The sequence below is a fragment of the Lontra canadensis genome, unplaced genomic scaffold (assembly GCF_010015895.1).
Source record: "Lontra canadensis isolate GAN:19392208 unplaced genomic scaffold, GSC_riverotter_1.0 scaffold41, whole genome shotgun sequence".
NCBI classification, from domain to species: domain Eukaryota; kingdom Metazoa; phylum Chordata; class Mammalia; order Carnivora; family Mustelidae; genus Lontra; species Lontra canadensis.
The window spans coordinates 17233179-17250540 of record NW_022631035.1 but is presented as its reverse complement, the minus strand read 5'-3'; the positions used below and the strand labels follow the sequence as shown (position 1 = coordinate 17250540).

Sequence of the window (17362 nt, the reverse complement as noted above, 5' to 3'; positions counted from 1 at the left end):
GCATGTCATCCATGGCCTTCAAAATCCTAGAAGATCTGGCTCTAATCTCCTACTCTACAGGTATCCAAGATATTTTCCCTGCATTTTGCCTTCCTTCCATTCTCCTTTGCAAGCTTATTCTTCCCAAGATGTCTGTCTGATGACACCCAATAGCTCTTCAGGGTCCTGTTCAAACAGCATTGCTCTGATAGCTTCCCTGATCCAAATGAAGTCTTTTTTCCCTTATCTGTGTTCCCATTGCCTGTATCCATTTCTCCTTCTCCTTCTTTCTAAAAAAAGTTTTAAGTACACTCCATGCCCAACCTGGGGCTTGAACTCACGATACCAAGATCAAGAGTCACATGCTCTACCGACTCAGCCAGGCAGGCACCCCAATTTCTTTTTTTTTTAAAGATTTTATTTTTTATTTGACAGAGAGAGATCACAAGTAGAGAGGCAGGCAGAGAGAGATGGGGAAGCAGGCTCCCTGCTGAGCAGAGAGAACCCGATGCGGGGCTCGATCCCAGGACCCTGAGACCATGACCTGAGCCGAAGGCAGAGGCTTTAACCCACTGAGCCACCCAGGTGCCCCCCCAATTTCTTTTTAATATAGTTATTTTTGCATCCCATTTCCTCTGAGCATAAACTCCTTGAAAGTGTGGACTACTCGTGTTCATCTGCATTGCCTACAATGTTTAAAACTGACACGTGTATTTATGTATTTATGTATTTATAAAATAAATGAATATCTGGGTAGTGAGTAGCAGAGGGAAAATGACTGTAGCGAGTAGCAGAGGGAAAATGTAGTTTTACAGGGTGCCTGGGTGGCTCAGTGGGTTAAAGCCTCTGCTTCGGCTCGGGTCATGATCGCAGGGTCCTGGGATCGAGCCCCACATGGGGCTCTCTGCTTAGCAGGGGAGCCTGCTTCCCCCTCTCTCTCTGCCTACTTGTGATCTCTAGCTGTCATATAAATAAATAAAATCTTTAAAAAAAAAGAAATGTAGTTTTATGACTTTATGGCTCCCTCTTCTGCTCCTCGCCAGCGCTGTGTCCACTTAGTGCTTCACACATTATGGTTTGAACTTCTGTTTATTTTCCTTGTGAGATCATGAGTTCCTGCAAGGGTAGGAAGCCTGTCTTAACCATCTGTGTGCCTATGAGACCGGGCACAGTGCCTGTCATATGAGCTTTTGATTGACAGTTTTTTAAATGAATGAGAATACTTCAGCTAACATAAAATAATTGGTTTACAAAGTATTTCATAGAAGTAACAAAGGGCCTAATCCATTGGACAGTTCTTCTCATTTGTCCTTCTCCAAACTGTGTTTGTAAGGTTTGGAGTCCAGACGGCAGAGGTATCCAAGAAGACCAACACAAGGGCAGTTGTCTCCTAAGACGTGGAAGGTTTGATCATTTAAAGGACTATTCTTAGTGCCATATCAAGTTCTTTTTACCCACTACCCTTAGACCTTTTACATTTACAAGAAGAATCTATATGCTAAAGAGCATCATTAATAAAGATTAATGACATACAGAGCTCTGGATGCCATGGACAAAGAATAACAATTGAACCAGGCACCTCGGCGGCTCAGTCAGTTAAGTGTCTGCCTTCTGCTGAAGTCATGATCCCAGGGTCCTGGGATTTCATCTAGCATCAGGCTCCCTGCTCAGCAGGGAGTCCTCTCCTCTTGTTCCTTCCCCCTGCTCATGCTCTCACTCTCTGTCAAGTAAATAAATAATGTATTTTTAAAAAATTTTTAAAAAGAGTGTAATTGCAGGGTCACAGGGTAACTCTATTTTTAAGACACAGATGTAGTGAAAAGAAGGGCCATCTGTACCCCAATGTTCATAACAGCAATGGCCACAGTCGCCAAACCGTGGAAAGAGCCAAGATACCCTTCAACAGATGAATGGATAAGGAAGATGTGGTCCATATACACTATGGAGTATTATGCTCCATCAGAAAGGATGAATACCCAACTTTTGTACCAACATGGACAGGACTGGAGGAGATTATGTTGAGTGAAATAAGTTAAGCAGAGAGGGTCAATTATCATATGGTTTCACTACTTGTAGAGTATAAGGAATAACACAGAGAACATTGGGAGTTGGAGAGGAGAAGTGAGTTGGGGGAAATCGGAGAGGGAGATGAACCATGAGAAGCTGTGGATTCTGAGAAACAAACTGAGGGTTTTGGACGGTGGGGGGGGTTGGTTGAACCTGGTGGTGGGTATTAAGGAGGGCTCGTATTGCATGGAGCACTGGGTGTGGTGCATAAACAATGAATCTTGGAACACTGAAAAAAAATTAAATTAAAAAAAATTTTTTAAGAATAAAAGTAGAACCTTCATAGCAAAGAACATATCTCTATACTATGAAATACTATGCAAGCATTTCCTCCTTTAGAATGAGGCTGGAGAGATTTTATTTTGTAATTAGTGAAGTTAGGGGCATTTCTGATATGTTTATTTAGGGACATTTCTAACTATACCACTTAACCATAATTTTATTTTTTTAAAGATTTTATTTATTTATTTTGTGTGTGTGAGAGAGAGTAAACAAGTGCACAAGCTGAGGGAGTGGCAGGCAGAGGGAGAAGCAGGCTCCCTGCTGAGCAAGGAGCTGAAAAGGGGACTTGATCTCAGGATCCTGGGATCATGACCTGAGTTCAGGCAGACGCTTAACTGACTGAGCCACCCAGACACACCTTATTTATTTATTTTTAAGATTTTAGTTTTCTTAAGTAATCTCTAAACCCAGCATGGGTTTTGAACCTACAACCCCAAGACCCAGAGTTGCTTGCTCTACCAACCAGGCACCTCTTAACCATCATTTTAAACATTTTTAATATTGGTATAAGAATTCCTACACTGAAATCCTTAATCTGTTCTCTTGGTAACCTAATATGTACTTGATAATACTGCTTACATAATTTACCTGCTTAATTAAATATTTAGCCTATAAATATTTAATTTAAAATTATAAAAAAATTCTGGGTTAATGACATTCAAATTAATGTAAGTGTTCAACATTTCTTGTCCTGTAGGTGACAATTTGAGGTTAACTTTAATTCCTCTCATTTTGCTAAACCAACTTTTAAAACCTTTTCTGTAAAGGCCAGATAGTAAATATTTTGGGGTTTGCAGGCCACATACTGTCTCTGTTGCATAGTCCTCTCTTTCTCTTCTTTTCTCTTTTATAGCCCTCTAAGAGTGTAAAAATCATTCTTAACTCATAGGCGGCTGTATAAAGACAGACCATGGGTGGGATTTGATCCATGAGCCATAAACTAAATATAAATATGTAAGCAGATGGTTTATGAAAACTTACAGAAGAAGGTTCATATGGGTATCCATAATTGCTCAGACCTCATTACCCCTTTTGCTCTATAACTGTAGGGTCTTTTTCTATCTATATCTTGTCTATAAAATTAGAAAATGGAAAACGCATAGAAGATATTTAATGCTAGAGATGGGCTGGGGCCCTACAGACTTACAGAACTGTAGAATTTTATTGTTAGAAGAAATGGTCACGATTATCTAATTTGAACCCATATTTATTTTTAAATAACTTAACTAAAAAGTCATAATAAATGATTAACTTACAAATACTGGAGGGATAGCAGGCCTTCAAAAGAGTCCTTATGTAATTCGGTCAAAGAATTTTCACTGAGAATTCTGAAAAATGAAAAGGTTATTTCTGCATCAAAATGCAAAATAACTACAACTATTTACTACCTAGGACTAACTTCCATATGGGAGGGAAACCTGGGAAATGGTGCCCCCTCAATATATTAATTCTTGTTTAATTTAAGAGTACTGATCTCTGCTCTGTTTCCATTCAAATCCTTCTTTTCATGTACTCCTTTGTGTCCATCTCTCTCCATCTCTGTCTTTATCTTTCTCTCTCTCTCTCACACACACACCTCTATCCACTCTTTGTACCAAAATGCATATTTAATGCCTACTCTCTGGATCACAAAGTCTCTGCTAGAACCCAGCTCTGGGTCCCAACGACACACTGGCAGAACTGCCATTTCCTCTTCTCTTTTCCCAAATTCTGTTCGGAAGCCCTATACACAGCTATAGCAGTGTGGTAGGGAAAGCCATTCGATTTTTTTTCCCCCCAACTAAAAAATGCTTTTCAGAACTACAAAAATGTGCATTAAAAATGTTCAGTTTAATAATTATCAACAAATACCCACATAACACCATTCTTATCAAGAAAGTGCTACCAGCATCCCAGGAGACCCCAGTGTGCCCCTGCTAATCCCAACCTACTCTCGGATTCTCCAGAAGTCACCACTGACTCTAATAAGAATTTCCTGGCTTTTTGGTGTGTTTATTTATTTATTTTTAAAGATTTATTTATTAATTTGAAAGAGAGAGAGAGGGAGGGGCAGAGGAAGAGGGAGACAGAGAATCTCCATCAGACTCCCCACTGAGTGTGGAGCCCTGTCCCATGACCCTGAGGATCATGACCTGAGCCCAAGTCAAGGGTTGGAATGCTTAGCCAACTGAGCCACCCTGGAACCCCTAATTTCCTTGCTTTTTCAATGTAGGTTTACCTATCATATGCAGCTGTAAACAACATAACTTAGTTTTGCTTCTTCTTGAACTCTATGTAAATGGAATCATATTATATGTATTATTTTCTATGTTGCGTCTCTCACCCAATATTATGTTGTTAATTCATTATATTGTTGCACGTAGCTGAGGCTGGTTCATTTCAATGCCTAGTATTTCATGTCTTGCTACATGTGGCTACTGTATACTTGGGAGTGACTAGTGTGACTGAGGAGCTCAATTTTTAATTTAATTAACTTCAATTATTTTAAAATTTAAATTAAAAAACCCTGATACTCAACAGTTATTAGAAAATGTTTAAATATGTTTGCAACAATGTGGGTCTGTGATGTTACTTTTTAAACTGTGAATTTTATGACATCTAAATACAGATCAAGTATTTCTGATAAAAAAAAATAGCAACCAAATTGAGATTTCAAAGAGTTAGTATGGGGAAAAGAACTTCAACTCCCTCATTAATAATTTTTACACTGACTACATGCAGGAATGATGATACTTTGGATACTGTGAAGGCAGTTTAAATGTAGACTATCTTATTAATAACATATATAATGATTACATGTTGAAATGATAATACTTTGGCTATATGAGCTAAACAAAATATATTAACATTTATGTCATCTCTTTTTACTTTTAATTTTTAAGCAGCTACCAGAAAATCTGAGACGACTTATGTGGCTTACATTATATTTCAAATGAATAGTATTCTATTTTATGACTATACCACACTTTATATATTCATTCTACTGTTGGTGGATACTAGATTTTTCTAGTTTTTAGTTATTACAAACAATGCTGCTTTGAACATTCTTGTACTTGTGCATAAGTTTCTCTAGGATTTAACAGGGGTACAAAATTGTTTTCCTAAGAGGTTGTGCTATTTCAAGTTGGTAGATTGAAACATGCCAAGTTTCTACCCTTCCAACCTCCACCAAAGTCACTAAGAATGACAGAAAACATAAATTTAAAAGTCCACAACCTTAGCTCAAGGACACAGGAATAGTTCCACAAACATTCCCTTACTAGAAATGCCCTGAAGTGACCCACGGGGTGGTTAGTTGGGATCAGGTGGGAGGAGCAGGAGCAGCATATCAACCCCTCATCCTTCCTCCCTGGACCAGGCGACAAAGGGTATCTTCTTCCAGCTAGGAGCAATTGGTGTCGGGAAGAGGTCAGGGTCCCAGAACCCTGGAGGAAGGGAATGCCCTCTCTGACTCACCACTAGAATGACCTCCCACCTCCTCTTCCTTAATTCTTAGGGGAATCCATCACCGAAAAACAAGCCCCCGCAGCTCGTTTTCACCTCTTCCCTAGTGCCAGAAAACAGAAGCGGTAGAATCTCAACTACAAAATAAATTGCACTCAGGAATGACCACACGGTGTGAGAAAGCCATCCATTAAGGACAGAAAATAAAAACAAACAAAAGAGTTCAAAGCCAACGAATCCAAGTTAACAGGGAAAGCCCAGGAGAATTTTAGAATGGCATAATTAATATCCTCAGACAGATGTAAACAGCACATCCATTAAAAAAGAACCAACTCAAGATTATATGAATGAAAAGGGTTATCATTAATAAAAAAACTCAGTCTATGAGCAGCAGAAATGGCAGTTGAATAATAAAATTAGAAAACAGAGATTTCTGGATGGCTAATGATTTTTTATCAGCACTTGAAATTTTCTCTATTTATTATATTTACATATTTGTTTTTATATTATATATTTGTAAACCCCTCAAGAACTGGAATATTTGGTCAATTTTGTTCTTAAGCCTCTATCCCAGGCATGTAAAACAGTTCTTGGCACATAGTAGATGCTTATAAATATTTGTTGAATGAACTCAGAAAGTGACAGGTATCAATTTGCAAACATACTATACCTTTATTTAAAATAAATTATCCATTTGTTATCACTTATGAGGATAAATACAACTTTATAGCATAATAAATGTCTTTCTCCAACCCCACTCCTTAATTTGTGACTCAATCTCAATCTTTTGAAACAAGAACCTTTTGAGAATTTCATAAAAGCTATGAACCTTTTCCCTAAAAAACTGTACTTTCTTGAATATGCCCAAAGGTGTGCCCATGATTTCAATTTGTGGATCATCCCCCTTTAGGGTACAGATCTGTGAGGAAAATGGATTGAATTCGGAGGGCCAAACTTGGATAGATGATAAAATGATATATCACATATTTGTCATAAATATCTCAAAATGTCATTTATTCGCATCACTACCTTGAAGTTATAATAGTTATTAGACCTACCACTATATCTTGTTATTTAATGTGTTAACAGATTAGTGATCCACAGTTAGGAAACTCCACCTTACAAGGTACAACCCTCAAGCTGAATTAGAAATCTGCAAATCTTACTAGATTCATGTTCTAGTAATTAATTCCCAAACACATGCTTTTTAAAAATTAATTTTTAAATTTCTACTTTTTTAAAAAAAATATTATATATATATATATATATATATATATATATATATATATACACACACATTCACATGGCTCAAAATTCCAAAGGTATATAGTGCACAAAGTTTTTCTGCTATTCCTGTCCCTTAGCCTACTCATCCTCCCCCTCCACTCCCTACAGAAAACTAACATTATTTGTTTATGGTGCCAATTACTTTCAGTTTTCTTACAAGTTTGGGAAATAAAATCTTCAAGCCAGACACTATCATGGGGAAACATAAACTATACATAGTATTTAAGAAATTCATAAAATAAAAAAAATTGCTTGGTTCTAGCCCTTCTCTCTTACTAATAAGATAGCAGACTAAGGGTGGGGGATTTACTTTAGGGGAATCATAATCTCTATTTTTAGATTACTATGACTACTATGTCTTTTATTGCTAATTCAGTAGTCATTTTTAACTTATCTACTCAAGTTGAACTACTGATACGACACACAAGCTGTGATGAAAAATGCCAGTTAATTGTTTTGCTTGTAATATTTTTTCTAAAATCACTTGTATCCACATTGACTTTTTCTACAAATCAATTAAAAAAAGATAACAAGAAGTTGGAAAAGGACAGAAAATTCAGACATGAAATACAAATGTTCAGTAAACAAGGAGATATAGTAAATTTACAAATAATCAGAAAACTTCAAATTCAGCTGAGACCCCTTTTATTCACTCATCAGATCAGCCAAGAAGTGGAGAATACCCAGTAGTGGAGGAGTGTGAGAATGAGAATCCTGTCATGGTCTATGGGTTGGAGTGTAAGTCGGCACAATTTTTTTGAGGGCCATTAAAATTGTACATCTACATTGTCTTCATACCAATGATTCCATTTCTAGATATGTATTCTACAGAAATCCCCACCCATGTACACAGAGATGCATGGATGAGGCAGTTCATGGCAGCAATGCAAATGACAAGAAAACTGGACACAGTCTAAACATCCATCAGTAGGGGAACTTATTAAATTGTAATACATTCATAGTATGGAATATTATGCAGGAATTCACATGAATGGGGTAACCCCCTACGTCCTAGAAGAAAAGAAATCTAAGACCTACCATGAAGAAAAAGAATCGAGTTATAGGATGTTACTGTTTATGTAAAAGGAAGGAAGGGAGGAGTGAATGGAGGAAGGAAGGGAGGGTTGAAGGAAAGGAGAGAGAGAGAGAGAGAAGGAAGGAAGGAAGGAAAAGAAAAGAAAAGGAAAGGAAAGAAAAAGAAAGAAGGCACACAACAAACCTGTTTTGCCGTCTATAAATATGTATGTAGACGAATACATGGAAATGTCTGGAAGGAAATACACTAAATCCAGACTAGTGGCTATTTTGGCGGTGGGAGATTAAAACACAAGGAAGATGTTCACTATATATATTCTTTCATTTTTATCTATTGAGAATGTAATCATGTATTCCTTGTATAATGAAAAATAAGTTTAGATTGGCTCTAATTTTAAAGAGAGCCTGCCAAATTTAATTTTTAAGATAAATATAGAATTGGAATCAAGAGAGGTTGATTTGGGATAAGGAGGGGGAAATACCTTTCCTCAGAGCTACTGACTTCAAAATTCTGGACCAAGAAGGATCTTAGAATGCAGTTAAGTTTTTTGTATTATATTTGGAGAGAATATACTCACAGTTTCTCAGCCCATCGATATGCCTTCCATATATTTTCATCAATGTAAGAAATAGAATTTCCTTGGAAATTTCTGTGAAGAAACACAGTTCAGATCCTTGAATAGGTAGGAAAAGAATGAACAGAATAAGTAAAAGAAGCACTGGCAACCTTGTGGGGAATATTCACATGCAGAAAACACCAGCTTTCTAATTTCCACAGCTATCAGCATCCCACTTCACACAATTAATAGAGATGATGTGAGGCCGCTGGCACAAACAAGGCATTTTCCTAGAACCTGAACTTCCTATGTGTCCAATTTCTTGGACAGATAATGCCAGTTAATGACTTTGAATATAAGTATTTTTTCCAAAATCACTTATGTGTCTAAAATAGCTCCTTCTGTAAATCAGTGAGAAAATAATAATTCAACAGAAACATGGCAAAAGTGTATCATTATCAGCGAACAGAGGTAAAGAAATCCTAAGTGAGGTAACACCAAAGCTTTGGCTCAGTGTACTCTGTTGAAACCTCTCCAGCTGTTAGAAGGATAAGGGAAGTTAGAAATTAGAGGAACTAATACGGAGAGGTTTCTTACAGATACTGCATAGGGAAAGGCAACAAACCACTGAGCAAGGAATAAAAAGTATTACCTTGTTAGGGGAAACTGCAAAGGAATGGAATAGGAAGGAAGGACACACACCAAAATGGTAACAGGAGTTATCTTACGGGTGGTGGGGAAGCTGGGGTGGGATTTTCACATTAAAAACAAAAACAAAAACAAAACAAAACAAAACAAAAACAACAGTGAGAATGTATCCAAGAATTGCATGTGTTAAAAAGAAGCTATGAAATGCCTGAGACTCAGTTTCAACCACTAACTCTATGTATGACTTTGAATCTTTACCTTTAGCTTTGTCGTCTTTCCTCAGCAACAACTTAGCTATTCAGTTTATATACACATTTTTTTCAGGGAAGTCAGAAATAAGGCAAATGTTTTGATGGTACCCATCTGCCCATCTGCCTGGTGGCCATTTCCAGCCTACCAGAAGCCTTCTGGTTGCTTTATGTTCCCTGATAAAAATGTTTAAGCTGAACTTATCTCCCTCAAACTGGCTCTCCTTCCCAACTGCTGTTTCCACCTGTTCTACTGCCATCGGTCTCTCATCCAGGACCAAAACTTCGAGAGTCGTATTTCATTTTTCTCTTTCCTGGACACACCCTACCCACTATTCTCATCAGTTACTCAATCTTCTCGCTTTTTCCTTTGTGGTGCTCTCAGGATTTTCTTTCTACTCCTATCACAGCCACTCTCATCCAGCTCCTTGTCACTTTACTCCAAGTTTTTGCTAGAGCATTCTATCTGGTCTCCCTAGATCAAGATTTCCTCTCTAGATCGTTCTCCATAGGGAATCAAAAACAAAAACAATCCTCTTCTTTTAATGTTATGTATCTCTTGCTAGAACATTTTCATGGCTCTCTATATCTCAGAGTGTAAATTTAAAACCCCTGTAACTGATAGTCAAGGGTTTTCATAATCTATCTTTCACTGCTTCCTAATTTTTAATTCCTGACCATTCTTGCAGCCATGACTTTACCTAGACTATACTTCCTATTTTTGCTCTATTTAACAAATCACAGCCACTCTTTAAGTCTCAGCTAAAGTTTTAGTTTATCCATGCAGCTTTCCCTCACTTCCGTACTCCATTGATTACAGATTCTGGTGAAATACAGCACCTATGGTCTGTACTTAATCATAGGTTACCTCCCTTTCTATGCCTATTTCCTTTCTTCCCACCTATCATTTCATGTTCTAAAGACAATGTCATACTTGTATGGCTCCCACAGTACTGAGTCCTGGGCTGGGCTCAAAATAGGTTCTGTATATAGAAGGCTGGGGACAAAGATGAGTTTTGAACATAACTGAGGAGTCAAATAATAATAGCTAACACTCATATATATGCTAGGCACCAATACAAATGTTTTATGTATATTAACTCATCTAAATCTCAAAATAATCCCACAAGGTGTTAACGCTAATAATCCTTTAATTATTAAGGAATTAAGGAATCCTAATAATTCCTTTACAGGAAAGGAAACTGAGTCAAAAGCTCTGAAGTGACAGACCTCGGCTCAAACCCAGGCAGTCTAGTTCCAGAATCTTACTCTTAACCACTTTGTCGTATCACCACTAAGGAGATGGAGAGGGGCATGTTGCTATAAAGAGGATGGAGCCAAAACGGGAGAGTAGAGGTTAAGGAATGAAATGATGGGGATAAAAAACTGGATAAGAAGAAAGAATAAGGACAACTGCAAGTAAAAGATCAGAGAAGGGGGAATGATAGCAAACAGCAAAATGAAGACAAGGGATAGTTGACAAAGAAAAGGTAAAAACAGAAAGTCAGCATGGGTAGGGAAGATGAGGAAGGCCCAGGAAGACCTCGAAGAAAAGGCTGCCATATCAAGCACAAGGCAGAGAACAAATGAGAAAAGGCAATTCTTACAAGATGGTGAAGGTGCCATTGTAGGTGTTGGGCTCTGGTACAGGCACTCTGCGGAGCCTCTGCTTTGGGCTGAAACCAGTACATGACAGCGTCTCATCTTTGCAGGTACAGAGCTCACATATGTTGATGTTCATGGTAGCATTCTCTTCTGGTGGCTGAGTTAAAGCTGTGCGTGCCTTTTCTGGGGTGTATTTTACAAAATGCACCACTGAATGCTGGGTGGTTGGGGGAAAAACTGTCTCAGATGACTCTGGTTGTGGACTTACAGTAATTTCCAGGTCCATAGGTAGAACCGTGGTTTCAGTCAGGTTTGGGTGTTGACTCTGAACATGTTCTGGATGTGCAAGTGTCACCTCATGGTCCTTTGGAGGAGGAGTTGTAGTCTTCTTTGTGGTTGTAGAATGTTCAGCCTCTGTAATAGGTTCTGGAGTAATGGTAGGCCCCAAGTCCTCATGATGAAATGTAACCCTGGGTGACACTAGATGCTGACCTTGATCCTTACTTGGAGTTGGAGTTGTCACCTCCTCATGGAATGGATATTGTATTACAACCTCCTTAGGTAGCTCTGGAGGCTGAGTTGGGGTCTCTTGCATGGTTGGAGAAGGTTCAACCTCCATATTGGATCCTGCGGTTACAGTAATTTCCAGGTCCATTGGTGGAACTGTGACTTCAGTCAGGTTTGGATGTTGACTCTGAACCTGTTCTGGATGTGCAGGTGTCACCTCAAGGTCCTTTGGAGAAGGTGTAGTCTTCTTCATGGTTGTAGAATGTTCAGCCTCTGTAATAGGTTCTGGAGTAATGGTAAGCCCCAAGTCCTCATGATGAAATGTGACGCTGGCTGAAACTGGATGCTGACCTTGATCCTTACTTGGAGTTGGAGCTGTTGCTTCCTGATGGAATGGATATTGAACTACAACCTCCTTAGGTAGCTCTGGAGGCTGAGTTGGGGTCTCTTGCGTGGTTGGAGAAGTTTCAGTCTCTGTTGTACGTTCTGTAGTTACGGTAAGACCCAGGTCCAAAGGTTTAACTGTGACTTTATTTAAGGTTGGATGCTGAGCCTGAACCTGCTCTGACTGTGGATATGTCACCTCAAGGTCCTTTGGAGGAGTTGTAGTCTGCTGCTGCTGCACTGTTGTAGACTGTTTAAGCTCTGTAGTAGATTCTGGAGTTATGGTAAGCTCCAGGTCCAAAGGTTGAACTGTCACATTTGATGACCACAGATTCTTAGCTTGATCCTGACGTGGTGTTGGAACCACTGCCTCTTGATACATGGGAGGTTGAGAAACAAGTTCTTTAGGTGGCTCTGGAGGCTGATCTGCGGTCTCACGCATGGCTGAAGAATGTTCAACCTCCGTAATAGATTCTGGAGTTGCAGTGAGTTCCAGGTCCAAAGGTTTAACTGTGACTATATTTAAGGTTGGACGGTGAGACTGAACCTGCTCTGAATGTGCAAATGTCACCTCAAGGTCTTTTGGAGGAGCTGTAGTCTTTTTCAGGGTTGTAGAATGTTGAACCTCTGTAGTGGGTTCTGGACTTACAGTAAGTTCCAGGTCCAAAGGTTGAACTGTTACATTGGGTGATGATGGATGCTGAGCTTGATCCTGACCTGATGTTGGAACAGTCTCCTCCTGATATACTGGAGGTTGAGCTACGACAAACTCCTTAGGTTTCTCTGGAGGCTGAACTGGGATCTCCTGCGTAGGTACAGAAAGTTCAGTCTCCTTAGTGAATTCTGGAGTTATGGTAAGCCCCAGGTCCAAAGGTTGAACTGTGACTTCAGTCAAAGTTGGATGCTGAGCCTGAATCTGCTCTAGGTGTGCGAATGTCACTTCGAGGTCCTTTGGGGGAGCTGTAGTTTTCTTCGTGGTTGGAGAATGCTCAACCTTTGTAGTGGGTTCTGGAGTTATGGTAAGCTCCAGGTCCAAAGGTCGAAATGTTATGTTGGGTAATAATAGATGTTGAGTTTGATCTTGGCTTTGAGTTGGAACTGTCACCTCCTGATATGCTGGAGGCTGACCTACAACCTTCTTAGGCAGCTCTGAAGTCTGATCTGGTGTCTCCTGCATGGTTGGAGGTTCAACCTCTGTAGTGGGTTCTGGAGTTACAGTAAGCTCCAGGTCTAAAGGTTGAACAGTGACTTCAGTCAAATTTGGTTGCTGAGCCTGAACATGCTCTGGATGTGGAATTGTCACCGCGGGGTCCTCTGGAAGAGTTAGAGTCTGCTGCAGGGCTGTAGGATGCCCAGCCTCCGTAGTAGGCTCTGGAGTTACAGTAAGCTCCAGGTCAACAGGTTTAACAGTGGCACTGGGCAAATGTGAATACTGAGCTTGATCTTGTCCTGGAGGTGGAACTATCACTTCCTTATGGACTGGAGGTTGTGCTACAACCTCCTTAGGTGGTTCTGGAGGCTGAGCTGGAGCCTCCTGCTGGGTTGGAGAAGGTTCTATCTCCTTAAGGGGCTCTAGAGGCAGAGATGGGGCTTCTTGCAGGACTGGAGAGGATTCCACCTTCTCAGGAGACTGTGGAAGCTGAGAATGGGTCTCTTGAGAAACTGGAAAAGGTTCCACTTTGTCAGGGAGTTCTAAAGGCTGAGCCGGGGCTTCCTGCTGGACTGGAGATGGTTCTACCTTCTCAGGAGGCTCTGGAGGCTGAGCTAGAGCCTCTGGCTGTGTGGGAGAATGTTCCACCTCCTTAGGGGGTTTAGGAGATATATCTGGGGCCGGTTGGGGGACAGGGGACTGAGCTGGGGCCTCCTGCTGGGTTGAAGAAGATTCTGCCTCATTAGGGGCCTCTGAAGGCTGAGCTGGGGTTTCCTGCTGGACTGGAGATGGTTCTACTTTCTCAGGGGGCTCTGGAGGCTGAGCTGGGGTCTCTGGCCGTGTGGGAGAAGGTTCCACTTCCTTAGGGGGCTCAGGAGATATAGCTGGGGCTTGCAGGGGGACAGGGGCCTGAGCTGGGGCCTCCTGCTGGGTTGAAGAAGATTCTGCCTCATTAGGGGGCTCTGAAGGCTGAGCTGGGGTTTCCTGCTGGACTGGAGATAGTTCTACCTTCTCAGGGGGCTCTGGAGGCTGAGCTGGGGCCTCCAGCTGCGTGGGAGAAGGTTCCACTTCCTTAGGGGGCTCAGGAGTTATAGCTGGGGCCTGTGGGGTGACAGGGGACTGAGCTGGGGCCTCCTGCTGAGTTGGAGAAGATTCTGCCTCATTAGGGGGCTCTGAAGGCTGAGCTGAGACTTCCTGCTGGGCTGGAGATGGTTCTACCTCCTTAGGGGGCTCAGGAGATATAGCAGGGGCCTGTGGGGGGACAGGGGATTGAGCTGGGGCCTCCGGCTGTGTGGGAGAAGGTTCTACCTCCTTAGGGGGCTCAGGAGATGTAGCTGGGGCCTGTAGGGGGACAGGGGACTGAGCTGGGGCCCCATGCTGGGTTGGAGAAGATTCTGCCTCATTAGGGGGCTCTGAAGGCTGAACTGGGGGCTCCAGCTGTGTGGGAGAAGGTTCTATCTCCTTAGGGGGCTCAGGAGATATAGTTGAGGCCTCCTGCTGGGTTGGAGAAGGTTCTACCTCCTTATGGGCCTGAGATATAGCTGGGGCCTGTTGGTGAACTGGAGACTGAGCTAGGGCCTCCTGCTGGGTTGAAGATTCTGCCTCATTAGGGGGCTCCAAAGGCTGAGCTGAGACTTCCTGCTGGGCTGGAGATGGTTCTACCTTCTCAGGGAGTTCTGGAGGCTGAGCTGGGGCCTCCATCTGCGTGGGAGAAGGTTCTACCTTATTAGGGGGCTCAGGGGGTATAGCTTGGGCCTGCTGGGGGACAGGAGACTGAGCTGGGGCCTCCAGTTGGTTTGCAGGTTTGACTTCCTTGGTGGGCTTTGGAGGATGAGCTGAGACTGCATGTTCATTTGCAGATGGTTCAATCTCCTTAAGGGGCTCTGATGGCTCAGCTGGGACCTCCCATTGGCTTGAAGCAGGTTCCACCTCCTTAGGAGGATCTGGAGTCTGAGCTATGACCTCTTGTTGGCCTGGAGGAGATTTATCTTTGGGGATCTCCGGAGACTGGAAAAGAGGCTTGGACTGGGTTGGAGAAAATTCAGCCTGCTCAGGGGTAACTGGAGCCTGAGCAGGGAACTCCTGCTGCACTAGAGAATGTTCAGCCTTAGTTGGCACTGGAGTTATGGAAACATCCAGATCTGTAGGTTTAACTGTGATATTGGGCAACAGTGGATACTGAGCTTTACCGGGACCTAAAGGTGAGAATGTCACCTCATGATGTAGTGGAGGCTGAGATACAACATCCGTAGAGGACTCTGGAGGCGGAGCTAGGTTCTCATGCTGAACTGGAGAAGGCCCAATCCCCTCATTGGGGTTTGGATGATGAGCTGGGACAGCATGCTGGACTGGAGAAGGTTCTACACCCACAACACGCATGTGAGACAGAGGTGAGCTCCACTGCTGGATTGGAGGAACACCAATTTCCTCAGGAAGACCTTCAGGCTGGGTTGGACCTCCCTGATGGACCGGAGAAGGTTCAACCTCACCAGAAGGCTCTGGATGCTGAGCTGCAGCTTCCTGCTGAATTGGGGATAGTTCATTTTCCTCAGGAAGATCTTCAGGCTGAGTTGGGACTCCCTGTTGGATCTGAGAAGGTTCAACATTTTCAGGAGGGGCTGGAAGCTGATCTTGGGCCTCTGACTGGATTGGAGAAGGTTCCAACTGCCCAGGGAACACTGCAGACTGAGCTGGGGCCTCTTGTTGGGGTAAAGAAGTTTCAACCTCATTGGTGGACTCTGGAGTTATATTAAGTGCCAGATCCACAGGTTTAACAGTGACATGGGGCAACAGCAGAACCTGAGCTTGACTCTGACCTAGAGGAGAAGCTGTTACCACATGATGCTCTGGAGAGTGAGCTGGGACTTCCTGTTGGGTTGGGGAAGGTTCAACTTCACCAGAAGGCTCTGGATGCTGAGCTGCAGCTTCCTGTTGGGTGGCAGAAGGGTAAACCTCCTCAGAAGTCTGTAGATGCTGACTTGGGACCTCCTGATATGTTGCATAAGGTTTAACCTCCCCAAGGGGATTTGGATGCTGAACTGTGGCCTCTGACTGGGCCAGAGAAGATTCAATCCCCTCAAGAGACTCTGGATACTGATTTGGGGTCCCTTGTTGGGTTGAAGAAGGCTCACTCTCCTCTGGGACCTGAGGGCGCTGAGCTTCGGCCTCCTGCTGGGTTGGAGAAGGTGCAACCTCCTCAGAGGTCTGTGGGTGCTGACCTTGGCTCTCCCCCTGGGCTGAAGATTCACCCTTCTCAGGGGTCTGTGGAAACTGAGCTGGAGCCTCCTCCTGGGATGGAGATGGTTCTCTCTCTCCCTGGGTCTCTGGAGGTTGGGCTGGGACCTCCTCCTGGGTTGAAGATGGTTCGCCTCCTTCAGGGGCCTGTGATTGCTGAGCTGGGGCCTCCTGCTGGGTTGTGGGAGGTTTAACTTCTCCAGGATACTCCAGATGCTGAACTGGGGTCTCCTGCTGTGCTGGAGGTTTCTCCTGTATTGTAGGTTCTGGGGAATCAGTTGGAGTCTCCTGCTCAACTGGCAAATGTCCAGCTTCCTCAGGGGACTGTGGAGGCAGAGTTGGGGCTTCATGCTGGGTTGCAAAAGGTTCCACATCAAGGGGCACAGAGGGCTGAGCTGCAGCCTCATGCTGAACTGGCAGAGTTTCCACCTCTGGAGTGGGTTCTGGTGTTATGGTAACCTGCACATCTGCAGGTTTAACACTGGGCAGGTTTAAATGTTGAACATGATGGTGACCTAGAGGCGAAACTGTCACCCATTGATGCCCTAGAGGTTGAGCTAGGTGCTCCTGCTGGGTTGGAGCAGGTTCCACCTCCCCAGAAGGCAGCTCTGGAGGCTGAGCTGGTTGTTCTTGTAGGGCTGCTGAAGGTTGTATCTCTCCTGGAGACTGAGCTGGGGTCTCCTGCTGGATTGAAGATTCTGCCTTATTAGGAAGTTCTGCAGGCTGAGCTGAGGCCTCCTCCTGGGCTGAAGAAGAAGGTTCAGCTTCTCCAAAAGTCTCTGGAAGCGGAACTGGGGGCTCCTGCTGAGTTGCAGGTTTTACCTCCTCAGGATGCTCTGTAGGCTGAGCTGGGGTCTCCTGCTGAGCTGGGGAATGTTCTGCCTCTTGAGGATTCTCTGAGGAATGAGTTGGGGTCTCCTGCTGAGCTGGGAAAT

At 42.8% G+C, this 17362-nt stretch overlaps 1 protein-coding gene across 4 annotated transcripts in view; it reads right to left on the bottom strand.

Moving 5' to 3' along the window:
* The window catches only part of LOC116875444 (leucine-rich repeat-containing protein 37A2-like), a 49833-nt gene that overhangs the window by 31528 nt on the left and 943 nt on the right, over positions 1-17362 (bottom strand). For 2 of the 4 annotated variants that reach the window (XR_004384189.1, XM_032870965.1), the window contains exons 2-6: positions 14949-17314; positions 14473-14684; positions 11155-14382; positions 8673-8744; positions 3585-3656 (exon numbers count right to left, since the gene is read on the bottom strand). Coding sequence is in view for 3 of the 4 variants with exons in the window: in XM_032870965.1 (XP_032726856.1) it covers positions 3585-3656; positions 8673-8744; positions 11155-14382; positions 14473-14684; positions 14949-17314 (5950 nt within the window). In the remaining variant the exon portion in view is untranslated. Of the gene's footprint in view, positions 1-3584; positions 3657-8672; positions 8745-11154; positions 14383-14472; positions 14685-14723 lie in introns of all 4 variants that reach the window. The other 2 variants (XM_032870966.1, XM_032870968.1) reach the window with 2 other exon arrangements.